This window comes from Papilio machaon, chromosome 1 (assembly GCF_912999745.1).
Source record: "Papilio machaon chromosome 1, ilPapMach1.1, whole genome shotgun sequence".
NCBI classification, from domain to species: domain Eukaryota; kingdom Metazoa; phylum Arthropoda; class Insecta; order Lepidoptera; family Papilionidae; genus Papilio; species Papilio machaon.
The window spans coordinates 4,051,235-4,073,998 of NC_059986.1; the positions used below are offsets into that span (position 1 = coordinate 4,051,235).

Genomic DNA, 22,764 nt, shown 5'->3' on the forward strand with positions numbered 1-22,764 from the left:
TAATAATATTATAAATGCGAAAGTCTAGATGGATGGATGGATGTATACTAGAAGATATCTACATAACAGCCCATCGGATCCTGTGTAGAACATGTCTGGAAGGCATAGGCATTTACCATATCAGTAGCTTGGCTTTCATGATTATCAATAAAAAACCATTTAAAAAAATATCATATTTATATCATTAGCATTATAACCTTGAACTTTAATTATTCAAAATTATTTAAAACTACTAAAATATTTACAAACATCTAAAAACATAATAACAATAGGTATGCATACAGTAATGACTGAAATTATTATTAACAAATTAATGTCTAAATATTTATCACATTTCTTTAAGATACCTTTAAACAGTATTACACAATAATTAACTTTTTTAAATTATCTATGTTTAAGCTATACATCTTACAATGGAATCGTAAACTTTTTACTGACGTCAATAAACATGTTAAGCTTTCAATGGAACATCTTTGGAAGTACGTAGCGTTATAAGTTTGTGTCATAACCTGAAATTCTCCGTTTCGTAATATCGTATTATTGAAAAATGCAAGTTGCAAGTCAGAAATTTCAATCCGGGTCGTATGAAAATTGCGACAATAACATTGCGAATATATTTGAACGACATCGTAAAGCGTTCATTCGCAGTACCATGTGGTTCTTCTTACTTTCTTGTCACCAGACCGACGGACCTCACCCGGCACACCGCGAAGTGAGTTGTCTGTAACCAAAAGAAAAATTTACAAAATTTAAATAAATTAAATTTTAATAAAAGAAAAAATTAAGAGTTGCTGCCTTTTTAAATTATTTAATTAACTAAATTTGTTTGATAATATTCTCAGTAAACTACAGAATACAGCTTTCAAATTGTGTGGTAAACCGTTGTTAATATCATACGAGTAAAACGCTAAGTTTTAAATAATACAGAATATGTAAAACAAACGAAATACATTAATTTTATACATAGTACCTTTTCCATGCCCAAAACCAAAAACATTTGATATACATTTTTCATGCTTAGAAGGAAAAATATTTACATACTATAATTTACAATTTTAAAGACACCGATTTAAAAAAATTAAATAAAGTATTTATAAAAACATAGAATGCAAAGTAAACTAAACAATTTATTAAACAAAAATCTTAGTCAGCAACTCTTAAATAAATATAATTGCTACAAATAAAATGATAGATGCATTAACCAGGAACTACTCAAGACAGCCACAAGATGCAAGATACAAAAACCAACCCAAAGAAGGATATTAGCTTAGAACAGAACTACTTAGTATGAAGTACTGACCTAAAGCAATTCAATGGTGTAACTTCACGTATACGAAACCATCTAACAGACCTGGAGAGAGATGTTATTGTGGTTGTTGATAACTATTTCAGAATTAAACACAACGGTTATAGTGCATGTGTAGAAAATATACATCGAATGTTTATTAAACGTGCTCATTATTTGGAAGAGAGCTTACATTTGTCATCATTTCGTTCAGTCTCCGATGACTCTTGGCTGTTCATTGAAACCATCGATACTCTCTTATTTCGCTGCTGCAGGAGGAGTTCTGGAACGAAAAACATTATAACAATCTAAATGCTAATTGACATATCAAGACAAATTTAACTGAATATATCATACAACCCATATGAATAACTTTGAGATTTGTATTTCAGTCTTTAAGCATACAATAGAATATTGCCAGTATTGATAATACGTAAAACTATTAAAACGGTCAAGGGCAAAAACAATAGTACATTTAGAGAGCGAGCGATATCTAAAGATTATAGATCTGCGCAGCTTATTCTATTTTTATATTTTCAAAGGAAAACCGGCGATATAAATCCGTCGCGAGGACGTCCAGTGTAACGATTGCTATTCCACTTTGATATCTCGCCGAGGCCTCACCTGACCGATTCGGCGACTACGATAACAAAACGATAAATAAAGACATAGCTCCGAACAAAGAAAATTTGTTTGTTCTAGATTGAATTGTTTTTCAACAAATCATTATATTAATACGTGAAGCGAAAACATTATATTCCCTTTTTAGAGGAAATTGTACGAATGGATGAATCATTTTGAGGTCAAGTTAATATGAAGAAGTGCATAAAGCTATTTTTTAATCAACAATATAAATATCTTTGGTTGTGAATTATGGTCGAATTACAACCAACGGGCGATCACTAATTTGCTTTTATTTTTTTAATATCCAACTTGGACAAAATTCCTATGTTTACGAAAAAACATTAAGTTCAAATTAAAATGTATAATTTAATCGAATATTGTAAACCAATTAGTAATATAACAATTGTAAATATTATACTAAAATATAAACTTGAAACCATAAATGGAGTAGCAATAACGGACTGGCAATTGTTGACAATTCAAAGCACAATATTGATAGCGGTAGACCGGTATTAACGTCTCAAACTGCAGTAATTGTTAGGAAACTATCTTATTGCTGCTACATCAAAACATTTCCAGTGCACCGATAGACCTAATTTATAGTTTGTAATGATAACGTCTGCCGGACATATGACACGCGACGTGGCGCCAATGTCACAATATCCAACATTTGATACATGAATCAAAAATAGATAACGGTTCAATTATCTTTATAATAATTTGATCTAACATTTATGACCATATACAGATTTCTTAAACAAAAAATTATAAGTTTTAATTTTTTTCTTGTCGTCGATTTAGGCCAAGTAGTGTTTAATTCGCCGTCAGCCTTAGGCTAGTTCATGGTTAATAGTATTAATTAGGTTTATTTATTCGTCCCCTGCGTCAAGTTAGACATAATGTTACACTTTTATAATGAAAAATGTAAACTTCGTTACTTCTTTTTGTATATTACAGTTATCATATCGTTCATAATTTAAATGTTATTCTTTACAATACATATAAAAAAAAACGGACGGATGCTTAATTTGTGGTGTTGTTCATTCATCTCCACTGTGTCAATATAAATACGTGAAAGTGAAACGTGTTTTGTTAGACAAGGCTGTTCGCGTATTTGAGGGAAAGGCAATCGTCGCTTAATAGGGTTGTTGCAACAAAGAAACGTTACTAGAAAGATTTATACACCAGTTTACGCTTATCGATTTGATCTAAGCGAGAATGTGGGCATTGTTACGCCGAGAGTTGGTAACGATCACACTTTCGCCATTACGTTCCTTCAAACGTTTTTCCTATAAAATTTTCCTAAAGGCCTTTTTTTATTCGGGGACACCCAGGCACGATAAACGACACGAACGAGTGAAATGTGTTTACCTAATATACTACCTTACTGGCTTTTATATCTAATTTTGTTTTTCAACTTTGTAGACAAAGATTCTTAGTTTTTTTAATGGTAAGAAATTATTTAAGAATAAACGTATGAGTGTTCCTGTCGTCATACAAGTAATTCCTACAAATTTGACTTCGATAAATGACTAACTTTGCATTTAATTTCACACGAATATAGGTCACTCCGAAAATCTTGAAAATATCAACGATGAGATAACTCTAGGTCACTATTATCTTATCATCCTTAGATTACAATGAAGGAAAGAATAAATTAAGATAGGCAATAAAAAGTTCGAGATGCATTCCCACCGATGATACAAGCGACGTATACACATGCATCGGATGTGCTCTACGACCAGTCATTGACCCCGCATGCGTCACTAAGTGATACACTTTATCGCATGCTCTTCCGTCACGTACAAGACGGGGAGCAGATGACGGTCAATTAAAAAGTTTATCCGTATTAACTATGCGGAGATCGCCGCCGGCCTCGCCCCAACTAAATAGAGTTCTTTATGAGAAATGTCTGAACTTCGACCATAGTTCCGATCACGATTGACGACGATTAATAAATAAAATTAACTCTTGAGAAGATCTATGACCCTGATCTTTACCAGTAAAACGTCTACAAGTTCCGACATTACGTGGTATGCAATGATATAAAAAGACCTCAGACTCAAAACTAGTCACAGTACTTAATGATATTACATCATTATCACCTGACCAAAAGAAATAACGAACAAGATAATCCTAATAAAAGCGTATTCAAAACTAGGGAATTTCTGTTTGTTTTTCCACTGTATGTAACTTGTTTTCACAACAAACAATATTTACTGACTATAAATAGCAAATATAAACATCGAAATGAGGTCTAGAGTAGATTAATATCTCCATAAAGGCTATTTGTATACGAGTTCTCAATGTTGGTAAACAAAATAATTCTAATCAAAAGGAATGTAGCTGAAAAATATTTCTAATATAGTAGTATATGATATAGTAGCATATCAAATGTCTGATCATTGCGACCAATCATAATTTCGGTGCGACTTAATAAATGCCTCTTCCTGTTGCTTACTTTTGCTAAAAATATAACTACTATTAAAAATTTGTTATGTGCAGTAATAAACATAATAAGAAAATACAAAACAGATTAGTTATAATTAAATAACAAATTACAATTACTGTTTTGTTTTAGAGTTACAAACAATTACATGAGACAAAATGCAGTGTATAATAGTGCGCAGTTGTACAGCGTGACCGGCGAGCGACGGACAGCTGATGCGAGCAGACACGACGTTGCCTAACAAGCTCCTACAATACCGCTTTGTATCAAACTGCTTTAATTCTGGTCACTTTTATGCGCCATACATCTGGTCACTAACTACGCAAGATATTTTAGAATGCTTCTAGTAGAAATTAAAGCACTTTTTAATAAATCTTTTTTATAATTCCTTTGACTGTTAATTAGTAAGGTCTTTTTGGTCATATTTTATGGTAGAATAGAACTTTTTTCATGAAAAAATACAAAATAATTTTTAGGATAATGGACGACTTCTATAGTGCGAATAAGTTTCTGTTTCACTTATTTGGTGTTACGTTTATTTCATCAAAATTGTACTAAAAGTGAGAACATCTCAAAATTGGAATTTGTCTCCGTGTTTTAGGTAAATTCGTTTTCTTATTTGCTATTGTTTATGTTAATTTACTTTTATGTGCCTAATTAGAGCTTATTTTGAGATAATGGCTTACCTTTCTTTTGCATAGCTTGTTCCCATAGCAAAGACGTGATCTCCTCGACCCAGGCATTCCTGATGCCAGAGTCTCTCGTCTCCAATTTGTACGACTTGAGGTTTCGCTTTTTGTACCATATCGTAAATTTGTAAAGGTCCTGTTCCTTCGCCGTGATACCGAGGTCATCGACCGGAATGTGGTCTTTGTATATGAAGAACTCGACGGTTAGTTGCTGGAAATTAAATATTAAATAATTAAAGTTTTGTTTGTCACAGTTTATTGTAATATTTAACTAATTATTATTTATCAAAAAATACATTTACGCGTTTGGAAGATAAGTTACAATTAATTCTATTTTATTAAACTAGCACCAGTGCGTAAAAGCGAACAATTCTCGAGCACTACTTACTTTGAGAATTGAAGCTAATTAAAGAAATATTTTAATCTGCGGAAAAGAATCCGGATGTAAACCGGAAAATAAGGCAAGAAACGGTCATATTCTTCTCGGCCACAGTCTACTCAGTGCTTAGTATAAAATCGTACACATTTTGTGAACAATGCACGACGTTTAAGTCACGTATTTTTGCATTGTATCTCGATTATCGTATTTACAAACAATAGAGTTTTTCCCTGGTACGTTACGTGTTTCCCGTGTCATCGGACAGTAAAGCCAGCGGTGCGTGGTAATTAGTCGTTCAGTAGCATTGACAAGGCCGTTTCCTACCAGTTTATGAACTTAAAAATGAAGCTATTTCACTTTAGCACTTTTTCGTGTGAAATGTTCACAAATAAAAGTTAAATAAATGGTAACATTCGAAACGCTAAGTGGCACGAAATATTTGTAATCTGATTTATATTTTGTTATGTTTTATTAACTAATATTCAATTTACACGAAAATCCAGTCGGTGGAAAAGTATTGATATTTTACTATTTCTGTAACACAAAAATTTAAACAGTTGTTACAAAAAAATATACTTTTCGTACGTGGTGTATTTGGCTTTGCCTCATCCTCAATGCGTAGAAATAAAGTGAGTACTAGAGTAAACGTTCCTTCGATAAGAAACGATTCGCTAACAGGGTTAAAGAGTTTGCGTTGTAGATAAGTGGGTCGGTACTAAGCAGTAGTCAGTCGGCAGTCGCTAGGCAACGATGCCTTCATCTGAGAAATCAGCTGGCGACGCCAGAGCGGCGCGTTCAAGTAATAAACTACTTTTGTAATATCCTTCGACATTTCATTGTGCGCAATATTAAGAGGCAGCATCATTTTTTTTATATTACAAGTAAATTATATGTAAGAGATATGGATATGAAATATGTACAAAGTCGATCATTTGTTTCAATTAAAATTTACGTACCGAATTTGTGTTTACGATACTTAAATTCACATATAGTTGTTCAAAATGTATTTAGATGTTTTTTAAATTGTCACACTCTGTGCCAAGCCAAGTAAATATGGTAATGAACGCTTGACTTTTATTTACAAGTAGACTACTGTCTAAAATAATTTTTATATCATAAAGTTCAAGGTCAGTAATGTGAAGTTTTAATATTAAAATTATAAGTTTCAACAATAAAAATATACTATTCTAATGATTGTTATATTAAGATCTCGCTTATACTATACGAGAGTGAAAAGATATAACAGCTACCAGTAACTTGGCACTTACTCATAATTCAAGGCTAATTAGTGCTAATAATTTTAATTAATCCATTACCGTTTGCTCCGCGAGACTTTAATTAGAAAAGCAGTCGTAATTTAGCCCTCTAAAATCTATTAGGTACTGAGTAAAAGCCCTATCATTTTCATGCCACCTAGTAAAATCTAAGCAAAATAATACATACTTACATCTTTAAAAACACATTTTTAATATTTTCAAATAGTAGCAAGAACAAACAAAATGATATAATATTCGTGACAAACTATTTCAGTTTCTCTAGGTTCCCACGGCGTTTCATACGGACAAAATATATTATAATCTGTCATTGGATATTTCGGCAATGGAAAACCACTATTATTGTATTGCAATAATTGTTTTGTAATACATCATCATCATACATCATCATCATCATACATTGTAGTCATGGCTGAGACCATGGAGGGACTCGGTACAATGCTCGATGACCTTAATAGAGCCTCCGAACGAGTGGGTCTAAAAATGAACATGGATAAGACGAAGGTTATGTCGAATATCCATATTCCACCCACTCCGTTAACCATCGGAGGCCATACTCTCGAAGTTGTCGACGAATATGTCTACCTGGGGCAGACTGTCCAGCTAGGTAGGTCCAACTTCGAGAAGGAGGTCAATCGCCGAATCCGACTCGGATGGGCAGCGTTCGGGAAGTTGCGAGATATCCTCTCGTCCCAAGATCTACCGCAGTGTCTCAAGACGAAAGTCTTTGACCAGTGTGTGTTGCCAGCGATGACTTACGGAATTGAGACGTGGCCACTCACTGCGGGCATCATTAGGCGGCTCAAAGTCGCTCAAAGGGCAATGGAGAGGGCAATGCTCGGAGTCTCTCTGCGAGATCGCGTCAGAAATGATGTGATCCGCAGCAGAACCAATGTAACCGACATTGCCCGAAGAATTGCAAACCTTAAGTGGCGATGGGCTGGCCACATTGCCCGCAGAACGGACGGCCGATGGGGCATAAAAGTCCTAGAGTGGCGGCCACGGACAGGTCGACGCAGCGTGGGTAGGCCTCCTGCAAGGTGGTCCGATGACCTGGTCAAGGTTGCGGGAGTGCACTGGATGCGGGCGGCACAGGACCGGGCATTGTGGCAATCGATGGGGGAGGCCTACGTCCAGCAGTGGACAAATCCAGGCTGATGATGATGAATACATCATCGCCTTAATAATGACACTAGTCCGTTATCTTGTGGTCAGTAAGCACAGACGGGACTGGGACTAATGGAACAATGTTAAAATAATTTACAATTATTTTTATTGAGCTCCGATAAATAAATGATTCATTGTGCAAGTGACTCATCCTCATAGAGCGAGCTGTGCTTGATAATGTATGATTTTATATAACGTAAAACATTGTTTATCAACAATTGTTTGAATTATAATTGTTATTTAATTATAATTTGATAATTTATTGTATAATTTAAAAAATATGAACTCGCCTGATCTTTAGTTCGAGTTCAGAAAATATAATTAAAGATAAACAACTTTACTGTGTTTACTTTGTTCAGTTTATTAATGAATAATAAGTTTTTACCCAATTTATCTGTTTGCTTGTAAGTACAATTTAGTATCCCAAATGCTAAGACCACATTAGATTACTAAAAATAATCATCAATCATAAAGATACGAATTTATTAATTGTTACGACTGATAAAAAGATAAATAAATAATGTTCTGTACCGTGTTTGTCTCTTCGACCCAAGATATAATAGCACGTGTCAATACTCATCTAGTTTCAAGGATTTTTTTAATTGCATAATTATTAGGGACCAAGAACAATATTCTTTACATAACCTTGTTCCTTATATTCTAAAAATATTTTATAATTGAGAACAGTGCCATCTAGCTCAATATGGTAAAACTTCGCGCTTTTTGTCTGACTTTCAGCAGGATGGCAAGTTTATTCATTACGTATTTTTGTTGGTATCTAAAGCAAGATCTACTTGCACCTGTTGTCTAAACGGCTGTTCCAATTTTGAGAGATTTTGAAGACCATGTGTGCGTTCGAATCTGTACAAATGCTGTGTTTTGTTTATTTTCCTTTAATATATTCTATATTGTGGTAGATATTGTAATCAACATATGTATATCGATATAAAATATCTGGTAGCTGACCTTGCGATAAACAGCCGTGATGAGCACGAGCTTGTCGAAAAGGAATATCCTCATGAGCTGTCGGCGGCGACGCGCGCTGTCCATCGCGTAGAACTCGTTCTGTCGCAGCAGGCGACCTTGATTCAGTAGATTTAAATGTGTCTGCAAATACAATACAAACTTTATACTACTTCATTGTATCAGGTAACTATATACGAGTACATGTATACACAGGTTACATTTCAATGTAACTAAAATTAGGACTTGACTTGTATAGATTACGATATTATAATTTTGTCCTTCCAGATAACGATGATAAAACATTATAAACCTATTTATTTTATTAGTATTTCTCATTAAGTCCTTATCTTGCCGTGTTATTTTACAACTTATGTGGATAAACGTTGTAACTGCTGTGGATTTTAAATTACGTATACGAACAATAAAGCTGTCGCTGTTTTTTCAACAAGAATGATGGGGATAAAAATACTGTGATAATACAGGTGTTCGTGTATTACTCACCGGGCAGTCTCTAATGTTTTCTAACGCCATTATACCATCGACAGCCGTTAGTACGCACTCGACCATGGTCTTTGCGAGCTTCAAACTTTCCAAAGGCGTTTCGTCACTGTCCGAAGATTCTCCATTACTGCCTCCAGTCTCGTCACTGTCTACACTCAGCTTAGATATTCTAGAGTCCGATTCGCAGCGTTCGTTCTCGTAATTTATATAAGTTTTTACTAAATCATCAAGGAATAATTTATACCGAGGTATCCTTTGAACTGGTTCTAGTAAGTAACTGGATAAATCCAGTCGGTCTCCTAATTCTAGTTGTCTTGCCTGAAATCAAATTTATCATAAGTATGGTTTTTACACTATTACAAGTTTATATTTACTACAATTTTATAATCGATTTTAAAAGAAGTGTCACCCTAAAAACTAAATTATTCAGCAGTAAGGATACGATTGTAAGAAAGCAAATATAAATTTCTAATTTATCATCATCAGGAAATGATTAAACTAATAATGCGTTACCATCTTTATATTCATTCAAGTGCAACTTCTGTAATAACTTCAATTACGTATAGTATGTAATAACTATAAGATATAAGATAGAAACCTTACATTATGAACAAAAGTATTTACATACTCGTACATAAGTCATAACTACAATACGTGTGTATATAACAAAACAATACATTTATACATATGTATAACGTCTATTAAACTATATCCGTAACAGATTATTTACTTTAATTGTTCAATGACAAACTAAGACAATAATTATACGTCAATGTAAAAGCTAGTGATCGCTAGACAATTTTCTATCGCCTTTCACACGTTACCGTGCATATGTAATTAAAATCGAGTAAAATGTTATCATGATTAAAAAGTTGGATCACTGGAGCAGAATCATTAGAATAAGTAGACTGAGAAGTTTGCTGGTGAGGAAATAGAACGAGGCAATACGTGTACTTTCACTCGTCTTGAATTAGATTTTTAGCTTAAAAAATTATACACCATTAATGTCATTTTATATAAGACTAACTGTCGCCTTGGACTTCATCAGCACAGAATTTAAAAAAAAGTAGCCTATAAAATGCCCGTATGCATCAGCTAACTTCCGCATAACACCGTGCTAAGAGACTTCTCAGATGATTATCTAAAATTTAGAGATGATATAAATAATATTATAATCACAACTGCCTTGAGACAAGCCGAAGACAGAACGGTGTGGAGGCAGCTGGTCGACGCATCTGTGAAGGCATATCAAGACGAGCACGACCTTCAGTAATGAAGTTTACGAAGAAGAAGAAGATAAATAATATTATGACAAAGCTTTTCCAGTATCGATATCAAAATCCGTAATACTGTTATAATATGTATAATCAAATCACATCACTATTGTTACTGTAACCAGATAACTGCGGAGGCTCAGAAAGCTGATGAAGCCAGATAAAGATATTTGAATTTCGGAAAGAATAATAAACTTTGTGAGAAATGAAACCCAATCTGTGTGCTACCTATATCATGAGCGTTAGTTTATAAATTAACAGCTATATCAAATTGACTGAAGTTGATATTCAAAGTTTGAACTAAGTTATCGCCATTTTATCCAACGAATCAGGATACAAAACATATTTTCGTTTCAATTTTTTCAAAGAACATGAAAGGGATGGCAATATATTTTTACGTGAATGTTTCAACAAAACCCACAGTATTAAGCTTATACGCTGAACACGTGTATTAATTACGGTAGCAACAGTTAAGGTGCAATTGAACCGCAGACGCGATGCGACGAGTTACACAACAAGGAAGTAAACCGGCCGCACACCACCGCCGCTGATGCAAGCCAGCGAGGAACCTAACAACTAAACGATCTTTTTTAACAAAATTCACCCTCTTGAAAAGAATCGGTGGCGCTGTTTTAAGCGCTTGATCGGACGAGACCGAAATCTACACGAACAGATTCGATCCCAGTCATGTAAGAAAATATTTTTCGATTTTCGAATTTTATATGTACATTTATCATGATGAAGCAACCTACACATATCTAATAAATTTGAAGATATGTGTAAGGTCAATCAACTTAGACTGGGATACGTGTTGACTATGACCTCAGTATAATTTGAGAACTACGAGCCCCTCTATGAGGTGATACATGAGCCGACGACGACGACCTACATGATAAAAATAGGAATTGTTTGTTTCTGATTAGCGCAAATCTAATGTACCGATGCTAGGCGAGGTTTAAAGTATCGTAACCTGGACATTACATAAAACAGTCATAGCCAAATTTGGTTTACGGTTTGTTTTTAAGATGAGTCCTTTGACTTTATAACTCTAAGAGGAAGATCAGAACAACATTGTGCTATCATTGCTTGAGCGTTTATCGCCTACTTGATGTAGGCTTCGTGGTCGAGAGCTGGCTTATTCGTTCTAAAATAAGATTGTCATGAATCAAATATCTTACATTTTAATTTATATTTAACCACTTAGCAATCTAACTAGTAAAAAGTTTTATATTTTCGGCGAAACGTACGCTTTCACAATTAAAAAGTTGTATTACCACTTTTGATAATATTTGCGTACGGGTAATCCCATAAAACCATAATCGGATATGATAATGTTACAATACCTAACCTAAATTATTGTTTTTAGTTTAGTGCATCCCCGAGATATAACCGGACGTTGACAAATGAATAACAGAATAACCCATTTCCTCTCTAAGATAAGTGAAAATCTAAGTACGTATATTACGCAATAATTTAAACACGAAATAAAATTCCCAATACGCAGCTTTATTACTGATGTTACGGTTATAACAAAATTTTAATATTTCGTCATGATTTTTTTATAAAAATCTCTCTGACGTATGCAGACATATGATGAAGTGGTAAATGACGAAAGTTATTTTTTCTTAGTCTATTCAATGACCTCGGTTGAACCCACCGTCAAAGTGGTCACGCCATTGTATTTCTTCCATAATAATTTTACACAAAAATAACTGGGATTATTGACCTGAATTTAATCTATGTTGACTATTTATTGTCTTTGTTTTTGCGACTTTTTATTAAAAAATAAACAATATTTACCTGGAAAAATTGCTTGTGTTCGTAAACCAGTCTCGTAGCTCTCTTATTATTTCTAGAATACATTACGTACATATTAAACCTCTGCTCCTGTAAACAATTAAAGTGTAAATAGTAATATATACATAACATGTAAAATATATTTTTAAAAAATATTAATTTATTTTATATTTAAAATAAACTTTTGGAAATACTTTCTTATAACAGAAAGCTATCGAAAGTAAAAACAAAGAAATTTCACGTATAAAGTTCATGTTAGCATTGAACCGTAAGCAATTGTTATTTAATTACAGCCCTTTTTGCGTACATTAAAGCTTGGTGAAATTTAAATGCTTTCACTGAACATTACCGCACTGAGACCTGTTCATGAGCCTGGCCTCACGGCGGTAACTCGGGGAACTGTGCAGAATCGTGCATTACTAATAACATTTATTTAAATCGCCCATTTACGACAGAGCCATGGCCTTATAATGGAAAACTCTCTCTTCTTACTTTTTATGGATCATAATAAATAGACGAAAGGTCTACTTGCATTGGTGGAGTTTTAACAAGGCTTAGAAGCACGCAAACCCACGGACCGTGACACCGATGTTTTTGTAAGTATTTTTTTTGTAATCTGTGTCTGGTCAGTAGTCTTCTTAGCTGAGCCGTTTGAAGATTTTTGAATTAGTTGTGATATCTAAATTACATTCTTTAACAAAATTAAACCTATTCGTAACAAAACCCATCTAAATAGTTAACGGTAACAACAACCGATAAGGTTAATATAAAATTAATCATAGTTATTTTGTTAACAGGAACTATACTTTTTGCTCATGAATCGTACAGAATTAGTGAATTAAAAAATGGTAAACACTTACGAATCTCCTAAAACACTGTCCCAACTTCCTAAGGTCATTTTCGCAGTCTCTCAATGCCGGCAGAAATTCCTCTGCGTGAAATCGACAAATGCGTTCAATGTTTGCAAAAATGTCTGATTTCATCCCCCGCAGCGAGTGCGGTATGTCTTCTCGAAACATCTCCGGTATGTAATCTTCAACCACGTGTTTCAAACGTTCCACATAAACATTTTCCGTATGTAACAACTCGTTCACACGCTCCGTTAGTCGTCTGTAACAAAAGATATAAGTAAATTTTGCGTACTTATGCTAGTAACTTAACTAGGTGGGCAAAGTGTACAGACGTGATCCTGACGCACCTTGTGGTACACGTACAACAAGTACTTGTTATATCGCATGCAAAGAAGCATTATCACCTTCAAATGATTAGTTTGAATTTACTGATAGCCTTCTTTGAACGAAAGATTACCGGAAGTCACCGATACGACGCAATACATATCAATGAGTACGATACTCTTAAAGGTATAACAGGGAAATTAAGACCAGGGATCACCTTTTAAATAACAGGAAAAGCGAGAATTCCCGCTATACTATACTATACTATTTGGAAGTTAGGAAAATTACGAACTCTTTAAATGAATATTTATATTAACCGAAAGTTTTTTTATAAATAATTTAATGTAAAGGATCGGGATTTTAACATTTTGTAAGATAAAAATATAAAGTGTACTAAAACATAAATTCCACTAAGCTATGATATTTATATATATCAATGTTCTCGTCCTAAAAACCCTGGATATAATATAGATAAAATTTACTTAAAAAATGCGTTGTCTACTATCAAAACCTTTTTCATAAGATTTTACTCTTCAATGCACGTCGAACCAGTTAACAAAAATATTGTAATTATTTTGTTTTGTTAATTCTAGAATTCAGCGGAATAGTATATATGTGTGCGAGGTCATTGTCTATAAATACATATATACAAACGGAACATAAATACAAACGCAACCTTGGCATCCACAACTATTACGTATCTTTAAAAATAAGGTAACTATAATTACAAGTGTATATAGTACACAAATAATTTAGTTCTGCTAATCAAATGTCTTCGGAATAATTAGCAGGTATAGCAATGACTTTTTTTACCACATGTTAGCTCAAAACGACGATGTTCTTTTTCTTATGATTTAAATTGAATATATTTATCTTTCCTATCACATTGCCTAAAGCCATCTTAATGATTCATTGATTACCGATATTTTATTCATGATTATAGGTCTTATATAGCACTGGGATATAAGTCGTTTAAAGTATTAAAATAGACCGTGCATGCATGTGTCGTAGAGCATGGAGTTTCCAAATATTATTGTTCTTTATATCATTTAGGAATGAAAATAACAGGATCAGACTTTTAAATTGTTGGCATACTATCCAAATAGCGCTAGGGCAAATCTTCGATCAACAATCATTTTTTTATACTACACTTTTTATAATAATCGATGAAACAATAGATGTTATTGTTAATGTTATCATCCCACACGTAAAGTTAGCGTTCATTACAATATTATTATGGACACAACAACTAACATTGAACAGAGAACAAACAGAAAACATAATATACAATGAAAACAAACGGAAGATATCAAACAATGTTACTAAAATTTAATAAAAATCTGATTTCAATAAAACTTACTTCATGTAATATTCCACTTCAATTAATAAATAAATTTGGTATCGTTTCGAGTATTTTATACCTACTCGATGTATTTTTCGGCAATTAATTATACAAGAATATAACAAACAGGTTTTGTACGATAAATACGTTCTCTTTGTGTAACCTGCTTTTACAAGTTAGTATCATTTGAACTGATGACGTCAATAATGTCTTCTGAAATCTATGAACTAGTGAGTCATCAAAAGTGTCAAAATAAAACCGGTCCGACACCACGCGCCTTTGACGACCCACACCATAGTGACGTAAGAACACGTTATGAATAGTAAATAGCTGGTATTTTGGTACAATTTTCCCAGGAAAATAATATCAATACGAGCATTATAATAAAGAATATAATGTTATTACGGTCATTGCAAACATTGTAGACTGTTCTTAACAATTTTCAATACCTAATGGCCAAGAAAGGTATGCATTTTATTAATATCAACATTTCAAAATTGTACTGTTGATTTGTCTTTAATATGAAAAATTATTTTACAGTCTTTTTATTCGAAAAGCTATAAACCTACAGTTGCTCCGAGAAAAAGCATGTATTGCAACGTATGGAATAAATCTCTATTCCATTATTTTAAAAAATATATTGAATGAAAGGGTTCATTAGCACGTAGTTTCCTTTCCGAAGTCCAATGCATATCGTTGTTAATGAAGTGATTCATTCATTTGGGCCGCTGCGACTTATGTAACTTCATTGCAACAATTAGTGCCCATGCACTAGTGTAGGCAATGTTTGCTTCCACTTAGATAAGGCAAGAGGATAGTAGTGATAAAAGACAATGATCCAAGACAAATATTATTAAAGAGGACGTTCTGCCTTCGTAAAAATCAAATTCTATAAGCTATACTTTCCATAGACATTTTTTTTTATTTCATAATCTTCTCATATGTCTGAACCTACGATTTCCAAAGTGTTTCATATGACCCTTTAAGGAGACTCCAAAGAGTACCCAGCGGGGACATAAATTGGCGGAAAATAAAGTTAAATATATACTTCTTTTTTTTATTTTTCTCATTGTAAGTGAAACATTGTGTTTTTTATGAGAAATAAAGATCTTTAAACCTAAAGGCACAAGCTACAGAAGAAAAGCAGTATCAGGATTACATCAAAACCAATAAAATTTTGAATAAGGTCTAATACGAAAAAAAAGTTAAAGTATCTCTGGTATAAACTATCCCATAGTATTACGGTATAATTTATACATGACAAGGTAACAATTTAACTGTTTAAATCATTGGTTTAAACAATTGATACAACTTCATATTTTAGTAATAATTTACATACTAACCGTGGGTTTATGAGACCAAATTCTCAGTTTAAAACATATTGATATCCATGTTTTGTCATAGATGACAGGGATATTTATTTTATACAGAGATTTTGGTCTCAGAAACCAACAGTAATATGAATAGACTGACCGCGTTATACTATGTCCTAATCGATTATGTAAACACACGACCTCGCTGCCCACGTTCACGGCTAACAACATTGACACAAACAAATCGTGCAGATCATATTGCGCACAAAATCTTTAATCATAATCAAGCTTTAACAATAATGTTACCGCTACATTCTATAGTCGAATTCAATGGTAATGAGAAATTATATTTACACATGTCAGTGGCTGACAATGTCATTTATTGTTATGTATTTATTTTCTAACGTTTCAGGATTTGAATTCAGTATAACATGTCTGTAATAACAGCAAACACTATACGTTACACAAAAGGTAAACAAAGTTTAAACTTAATTTGGTATTTTTTTTTAATATAACTATTACATTCTTATATTTCTGCATTGATTATTATTACTTGAATTTACTAACTATTTTCTTGTCATTATAATTTTCGAAGAACTATGTATATTCGTTGGTCACCTTTATGATCCAAAATCACGAAGACAATAAAATGAAATTAAATCATTATTAATTAAATCTTTTAGACACAAAGAAAATTGAGTCATATATAATTATCATAGTTGATAAATAATCTTTCTTTCTTTAAATACTATTAAATTATGGATAATTAAATTTTAACTAATTTTAGAAATGGTTTTAATAGAGTAATTAACTAAGTACTATTATAACAATCCTTACTAAAAGCTCATTCGTTTCTGGAATTAATTTATATAATTTAAGTTACCAAAGCATTATGTTGTTATTAGTTAACTACACTAAACATTGTGTTTTAATACAATTCGATTAACATTAGTTAAGGTTAATTGACCACCAACAGATAATAACAACGAGATTATGTACATACCTAGTACCATACATAAATTACACGAAGCAATAAATGATAATATTAGGATGGATATCTCCTAAAGATAACTACAAAAGATATAATCTCTTACGTCTGTTATCGAGAGAGTTAGACGAAAATTCCTCGACTTGTGCTTGTCAAAAGACTTTCCACATTTTAAAATGTTTGACAACATAAAAATATTGATTTACTAAAGCTTTTTTTTAATCTTATAAACATTGAATCTCGACAAATTAAGCAAAAACTTTAGAATATTTTTAGTAAAAACATTCTTTCGTTGTTAAAATGACAACGATCGACATTCATCGTATCATCGACTGCAATAAGAGAAAGGCAAGCCTTGGACCTACGACCACACACATTGTATTTACATTAACCTTCAAACCTAACCCTAAGGGACAAATGCAAGTTTAAAACCTACAACAATCATATTTGTTTCCTCCATTCTTTTCATCGAATTCTTGCACGCCAATTACTATATTGTTAGGATGATCGGGGACAATCATTCATATGTAATGTAACATATAACAACAAATTGAATGGCATAGAATTCTTTTGAATACTCAATGTAACAATCAATATGATACGGGCTTTAACAAGAGTTGGATAAACCTTGGAACTACGACCACGCACACTGTCATAACGTTGACGATCAGAATTTCTAAACTAATATCAAATATTAATGCTAAGTGAGACCATCTACTATATTGTGAGGAAGAACTAGGTCGATCATTCATATTGTCCTATAGGCTTGCAGCAACGGGCTATTCAATCCACTTTAAAACTTTGCAATGCCAATCAAACTAGAATAGGGAAGATACTAGAAGATTATAGTATCTTTTGAATTCAAATTCAATTCTAAAAGTCAATTGTTCTTTACTGTCCATTCTATTTTTCTACGCTTACTATGAAAACTTCCTTTCGAATCCATAATCTCAAGTAAAATACATAATAACCATGACATTGTCCTTTGTAATTTTGTTACAAAATCTTTAGTCGTATGCTTTATGCGAACAAATAAAGTCATCGTTAATTCGAACTGGAATAAGTCCCGAACAATTCAATATCTGTACGACTTTTGGCTTTGGATCAAAATTTTAAGTAAAGTGAATTAATTGCTTGTTAGTTTTTTTATAAATGCACTCATCTTGATTATTTGGAATCTAACTGATTTTTACTTCTATTTACAACGATGAGAACTGAACCACACTTTTCCTATATGTTCGAGAAAGGCAAAAAAAAAATCTTAAAGAACCAAAACAGGAAAGTAAATTTAAATACCTTGGTTCTAATACTGCAGGTTTCTGGGTACCATAAATATGTATCGCCGAACGAATTGTAGGTTAACCCTCTTGGAATGATGATAAGATAGACAAAGATGAAGCAAAAGTAAAGAGACTGATGCAAGAGTGACTGCGCTAATAGAAGAGGCTCAAGTTAGGTTTATATCTATAAGGTAGATGAGTAACTAATGCAAAGACATAACCAAACACAGGCTACATGCATTGACACAAAGTTAAAAAATGTGTGGTAGGTCAGGTTTGAGGGTAACAGTATTCCATAATCAATACCAACCATTCTACGAAATAGCTGTGGGTACTCTTGGCTCTTTACAATCGCTTGGATATTTATTCGTTGCAACGTCTTTATGTCTTTATGTTATCACACAAAAACATATATCTAGACCCCAGGTAGAGTCAATAATGCTCCTAAGTTTATGTTTGTAAACTTAGAAGTGTTAAGAAGTATCACAATTTTGTTATCATTATTGTCCGATTTATTTATTCTCGAAGTGGAATAAGTCCACATTAATGTACGTGCCATTCAAATCATAATGTCACCGTTCGTCAAACAGTGTGCACACGTTTATATGGCAACATGGCCGTGTTAACTACGTACCTGCCGCGAACCATATGAATAAACATCAAGGTGAAACCACAGAGCAGCGTCACCGCGGCATGCAATTATCATATATCAGACATTATATATTTGTACTGATTCACATCAATCTGTTGTTGCATAATTACAAGACCTCTGTTAATAATAATTTAATCTATTTATCGAAAAATCGCTAATCGTTCAGTCAACATTATTTTTTTTAAATCGACATTGTAGTTGTCATTTTAATACCTATTCTAATTTTTTCAAATCACACATTTAATTATTGAACTGCTCGCAAAAATCGAGGTGTCAAATATGTCAGTTCACATTTATCAACAATTCCTATTAAATGTTTATCAGTAAATTCGTTTTATCTAATCATTGTACCTCCTTAGAATAATGAGAAATATGTAGATAGTTACCAACTCGGCATTAGCTTCGATTTCAATACCACAGATGTACACATCACATAAAATATACTGGTTTTTATATAGTTAGTGTAATGCTATAAAGTGTATTATTATGTTCTATTATTAATAATGTTTAAATAATAAATATGCATTAGCCTTGAAGGTATAATTACTTTTCGAAGACAGTTTAATTCGACACACTTTTGTTTTGACCTAGAATGTCTATAAATGCTTACAACTGTTTAGTATATTTTCTTTCAGATAAAATAAATTACACAGACGTAGTGCAAAAGCATTCAATACACCTCACTATACGCAGTACCTAAACACTTCAAAAGCTATATTTTATCGTTTATCAATATGTGACAATGCCTCGCTACGTTATCACAAATATTTTCACAAGATATGTAGGTAGAGAAAAATAAATGAACTCACCGTCGATATTTCTCTTTTTTCGATTCCACTGGTATTAAAACCGGCTCAGAAGACTTTGATATACACCATTCGTTCACTGCACTCACAGTGAGGAATTCAGTGTCAGGAGCATGGCAGACTTCTGAACCGAACTCGTCCGAGGACACGGTGATGCTGTCATATTTCTGATACGGCACCATGTCGAATGAAGATATTGACTTAATACTGACATTGTCATAATTACAGCGATCACCGGAACCACCGGAAGCTTCCGATACGTTATCACCTTCATCACTTTCATACTCATTGATTAAAGTATCAGTGGAATGATCAGTCGATAGTGTATCAGTTCTTCCATCATCGTTATTGACTACGTAGTCTTCTCCAGACTCCGCTTTATCGCTGTCGGTGGAATCGCTACCGTTATCAGTAGACGATGACTCCACACTTGCAGCCTTTGTTTCCTCTTCATTGTCCGAAACCTCAGAGGTCTTGAGTCGTAGTAACTTTTCTAAGTCACTTTGTTTAACACCGTAAGACCAATGCGTTTCCCCCGTATGTCCTTGACTTCCGATCGTAGATTTCTTTCGCATAACCGGAGGTTGTCTATGTCGTCGCAAAACAATCGGCGAACTAGGAGGTGTAGCGAATGAGAACTTAATATCTTTGGTTATGCTTTCGTCGGGAGCAGGAGACTTACTATCAATAGAAGAGCTGTCGTTAAAAGGTTCTGGCGGCGGAGGTGCGGGTCTGTGCGGCTTTAGTGAAGATGATTTTCTATCTGACGCAAATCCCGAAGAACTTGATTCATAACTAATTTCTGACACGTTTGATAAAATAGAATTCACTGATACGTTCGAATGCCTATCTTGAGAATTAGTCACTGGGCACAAATGTTGAAAATGCATTTGTATAGGATTAACAACACTAGTTAAGCTTCCTAGCATAATGTCTTTCGATTTCTCCAACGATTCACTAGAACCACCGAAGTTGTTGACGACCGTCCGTTCGAAATGCAATATCATCTCTTTAACGCTGGCCCTTTCTGTCCTAACAACATCTTCATCGGTGGTATCTCCGTTGGACATGAGCTCGTCGTCGAAGCGGCTGTTGTTGTCCTCTTGCGTCATAATGGAGTGCTGGCAGTTCTAGTATTGCACAAGCACAACGGTTACGAACGGAACGCGAATCATATCAAGACGCACGTCAAGTGCGCACAAAGGCACGCGCGCGCGCTCGCCACAACACAACACTACTGAATTGAAAAGCAGCGCTCGCTCCCGCTCCCGCGCGGCCTGCGCCTACGTCACACCACGCTGTACCGGCCGTCACTATCAGCTAAATTATGCCGTATCAATGATTAATTATATACAAATTTTTAATCCGTATTTTTATATTAAACTAGCTGTCGCCTGCGACTTCGTCCCCATGGAATTAAAAACAAAACTTAATTAGTAGCCTATGTGTTCTTCTAGATTACGTTCTATATCCATGCCATATTTCATCCAGATCACTTGAGCCGTTCTGGGGATACCTTCAAACAAATATCCGTCCCTCGAAACATTCGATTTTTTTATTAACTTTGTACCATTTACTCGACAAACGGTGTTAAAAAACTGTAGTCTTCTTAAATTCCATATAAATCCTTGTTAATAACATAATAACTTATGTTACTTATACATATTTATAAATACGCTTATTGCGATAATCAAAATATTGGCACTTTTGTATTACGGTTGTGGAAATTTGTACAAATAGATAAACATAGATATGTACTTTATTAAGCGTTTCAGTGCCATTCATTTTCTAAAGAAAAATTTACACTTTCATGTAATCTACCAACTCTTGAAATCATTTGCAGTTTTCACGCTCTTGTCTGGACAAAATTGTATGGTATGTACTTTTTTTTAATTTACTCCATGTAAATTTAAGCAACTTCTTTAGAATAACAGCACCAGCGCACCTTGTTTGAAGAGATAAGGGAGCGCGGAATGCGCTTACGCAAGGAATGTTAATAGTACATCGACTTTGTACTTAATTCATTACTTGAAAAAATTCATATTCAAAAATAACTGCGCACTCACCACTGATTTTAACTTGCAAGAGCAATTTGAGATTGATTCTAAATTCGAGATTTATAAAATTTTAATTCCGATGCTCTGCAACCACGAACTTATAATCGTATATCATATTAACGAGGATATGTATTGAATCAGTCCCGTAGTTTATTGGTGTTATAATCTTAGACTTCTTACAAAAAGTTTGTAACTATTCTTGTAGGTTTATTATACGATTTTTACTGTTCCAAAAAATCACATCTCTCAGTCTTTTCCCAGGTCCATTTTCCCTTGATTTTTTATTAGGATTAAGAGTACAAAAACACCAAAGCAAAAAACATATCTAAAACGACATCAAGCATTGCTGTATAGCATTACTGTTGAAAACCAACATTGCAATTCAATAACTTCTGTGCTTTAAGTACTTTATATCATAAAATTATTTACTCTGTAAATGAATCGTACTTGGCTTAATTTAATAATAACTGTAGGTATTTTTATTTCAAGAGGATCTTCTTATTAAAGGGTAAATAAGAAAAAATAAGAAATGTATGCGAGTACGCGGAGTCGTTACGTCCGGCCGGCACGGCGCGGAGACAGAGGACCGGCGACACACATGGCCAGTACGGAGTTCATTCGCATTCGATTGTGCCAGATCTTTAGGAATTACGGCAATATTACAAAAAGAAAATAACCGCACCGTGCGAAATTTACAGCGCAAGATTTTAACCTACTTCAAATCCCTTTACTACACACTGATCTTA

General features: G+C 33.6%; 1 protein-coding gene across 2 annotated transcripts; it reads right to left on the reverse strand.

Annotated features, from left to right (window-relative positions):
* Positions 1–424: 424 nt before the first annotated feature.
* On the reverse strand, positions 425–21,230 carry LOC106714438 (FYVE, RhoGEF and PH domain-containing protein 3). 2 transcript variants are annotated; one of them, XM_014507488.2, is made up of 9 exons: positions 19,965–21,230; positions 13,266–13,515; positions 12,409–12,495; positions 9,335–9,652; positions 8,834–8,974; positions 5,045–5,258; positions 1,479–1,568; positions 1,301–1,351; positions 647–721 (listed from the first exon to the last, which is right to left on the reverse strand). In XM_014507488.2, the coding sequence occupies exons 1-8, from the start codon at positions 21,071–21,073 to the stop codon at positions 1,311–1,313; spliced, it is 2,250 nt and encodes a 749-aa protein (XP_014362974.2). In that variant the 5' UTR covers positions 21,074–21,230; the 3' UTR covers positions 647–721; positions 1,301–1,310. The 2 variants fall into 2 exon arrangements, with proteins under 2 accessions (XP_014362973.2, XP_014362974.2); XM_014507487.2 differs by lacking the exon at positions 1,301–1,351 and having other exon boundaries at positions 425–721; positions 19,965–21,228.
* Positions 21,231–22,764: the final 1,534 nt, after the last annotated feature.

Bases quoted from the DNA above. Each gene is read 5' to 3' on its own strand.
- LOC106714438 (XM_014507487.2), bottom strand. From the start codon at position 21,073: ATGACGCAAGAGGACAACAACAGCCGCTTCGACGACGAGCTCATGTCC. The intron at 13,516-19,964 runs GTGAGTTCATTT...CTTTTGTTACAG, and splicing joins AAAAAAGAGAAATATCGACG to ACGACTAACGGAGCGTGTGA. The intron at 8,975-9,334 runs GTGAGTAATACA...TTGTATTTGCAG, and splicing joins AAAACATTAGAGACTGCCCG to ACACATTTAAATCTACTGAA.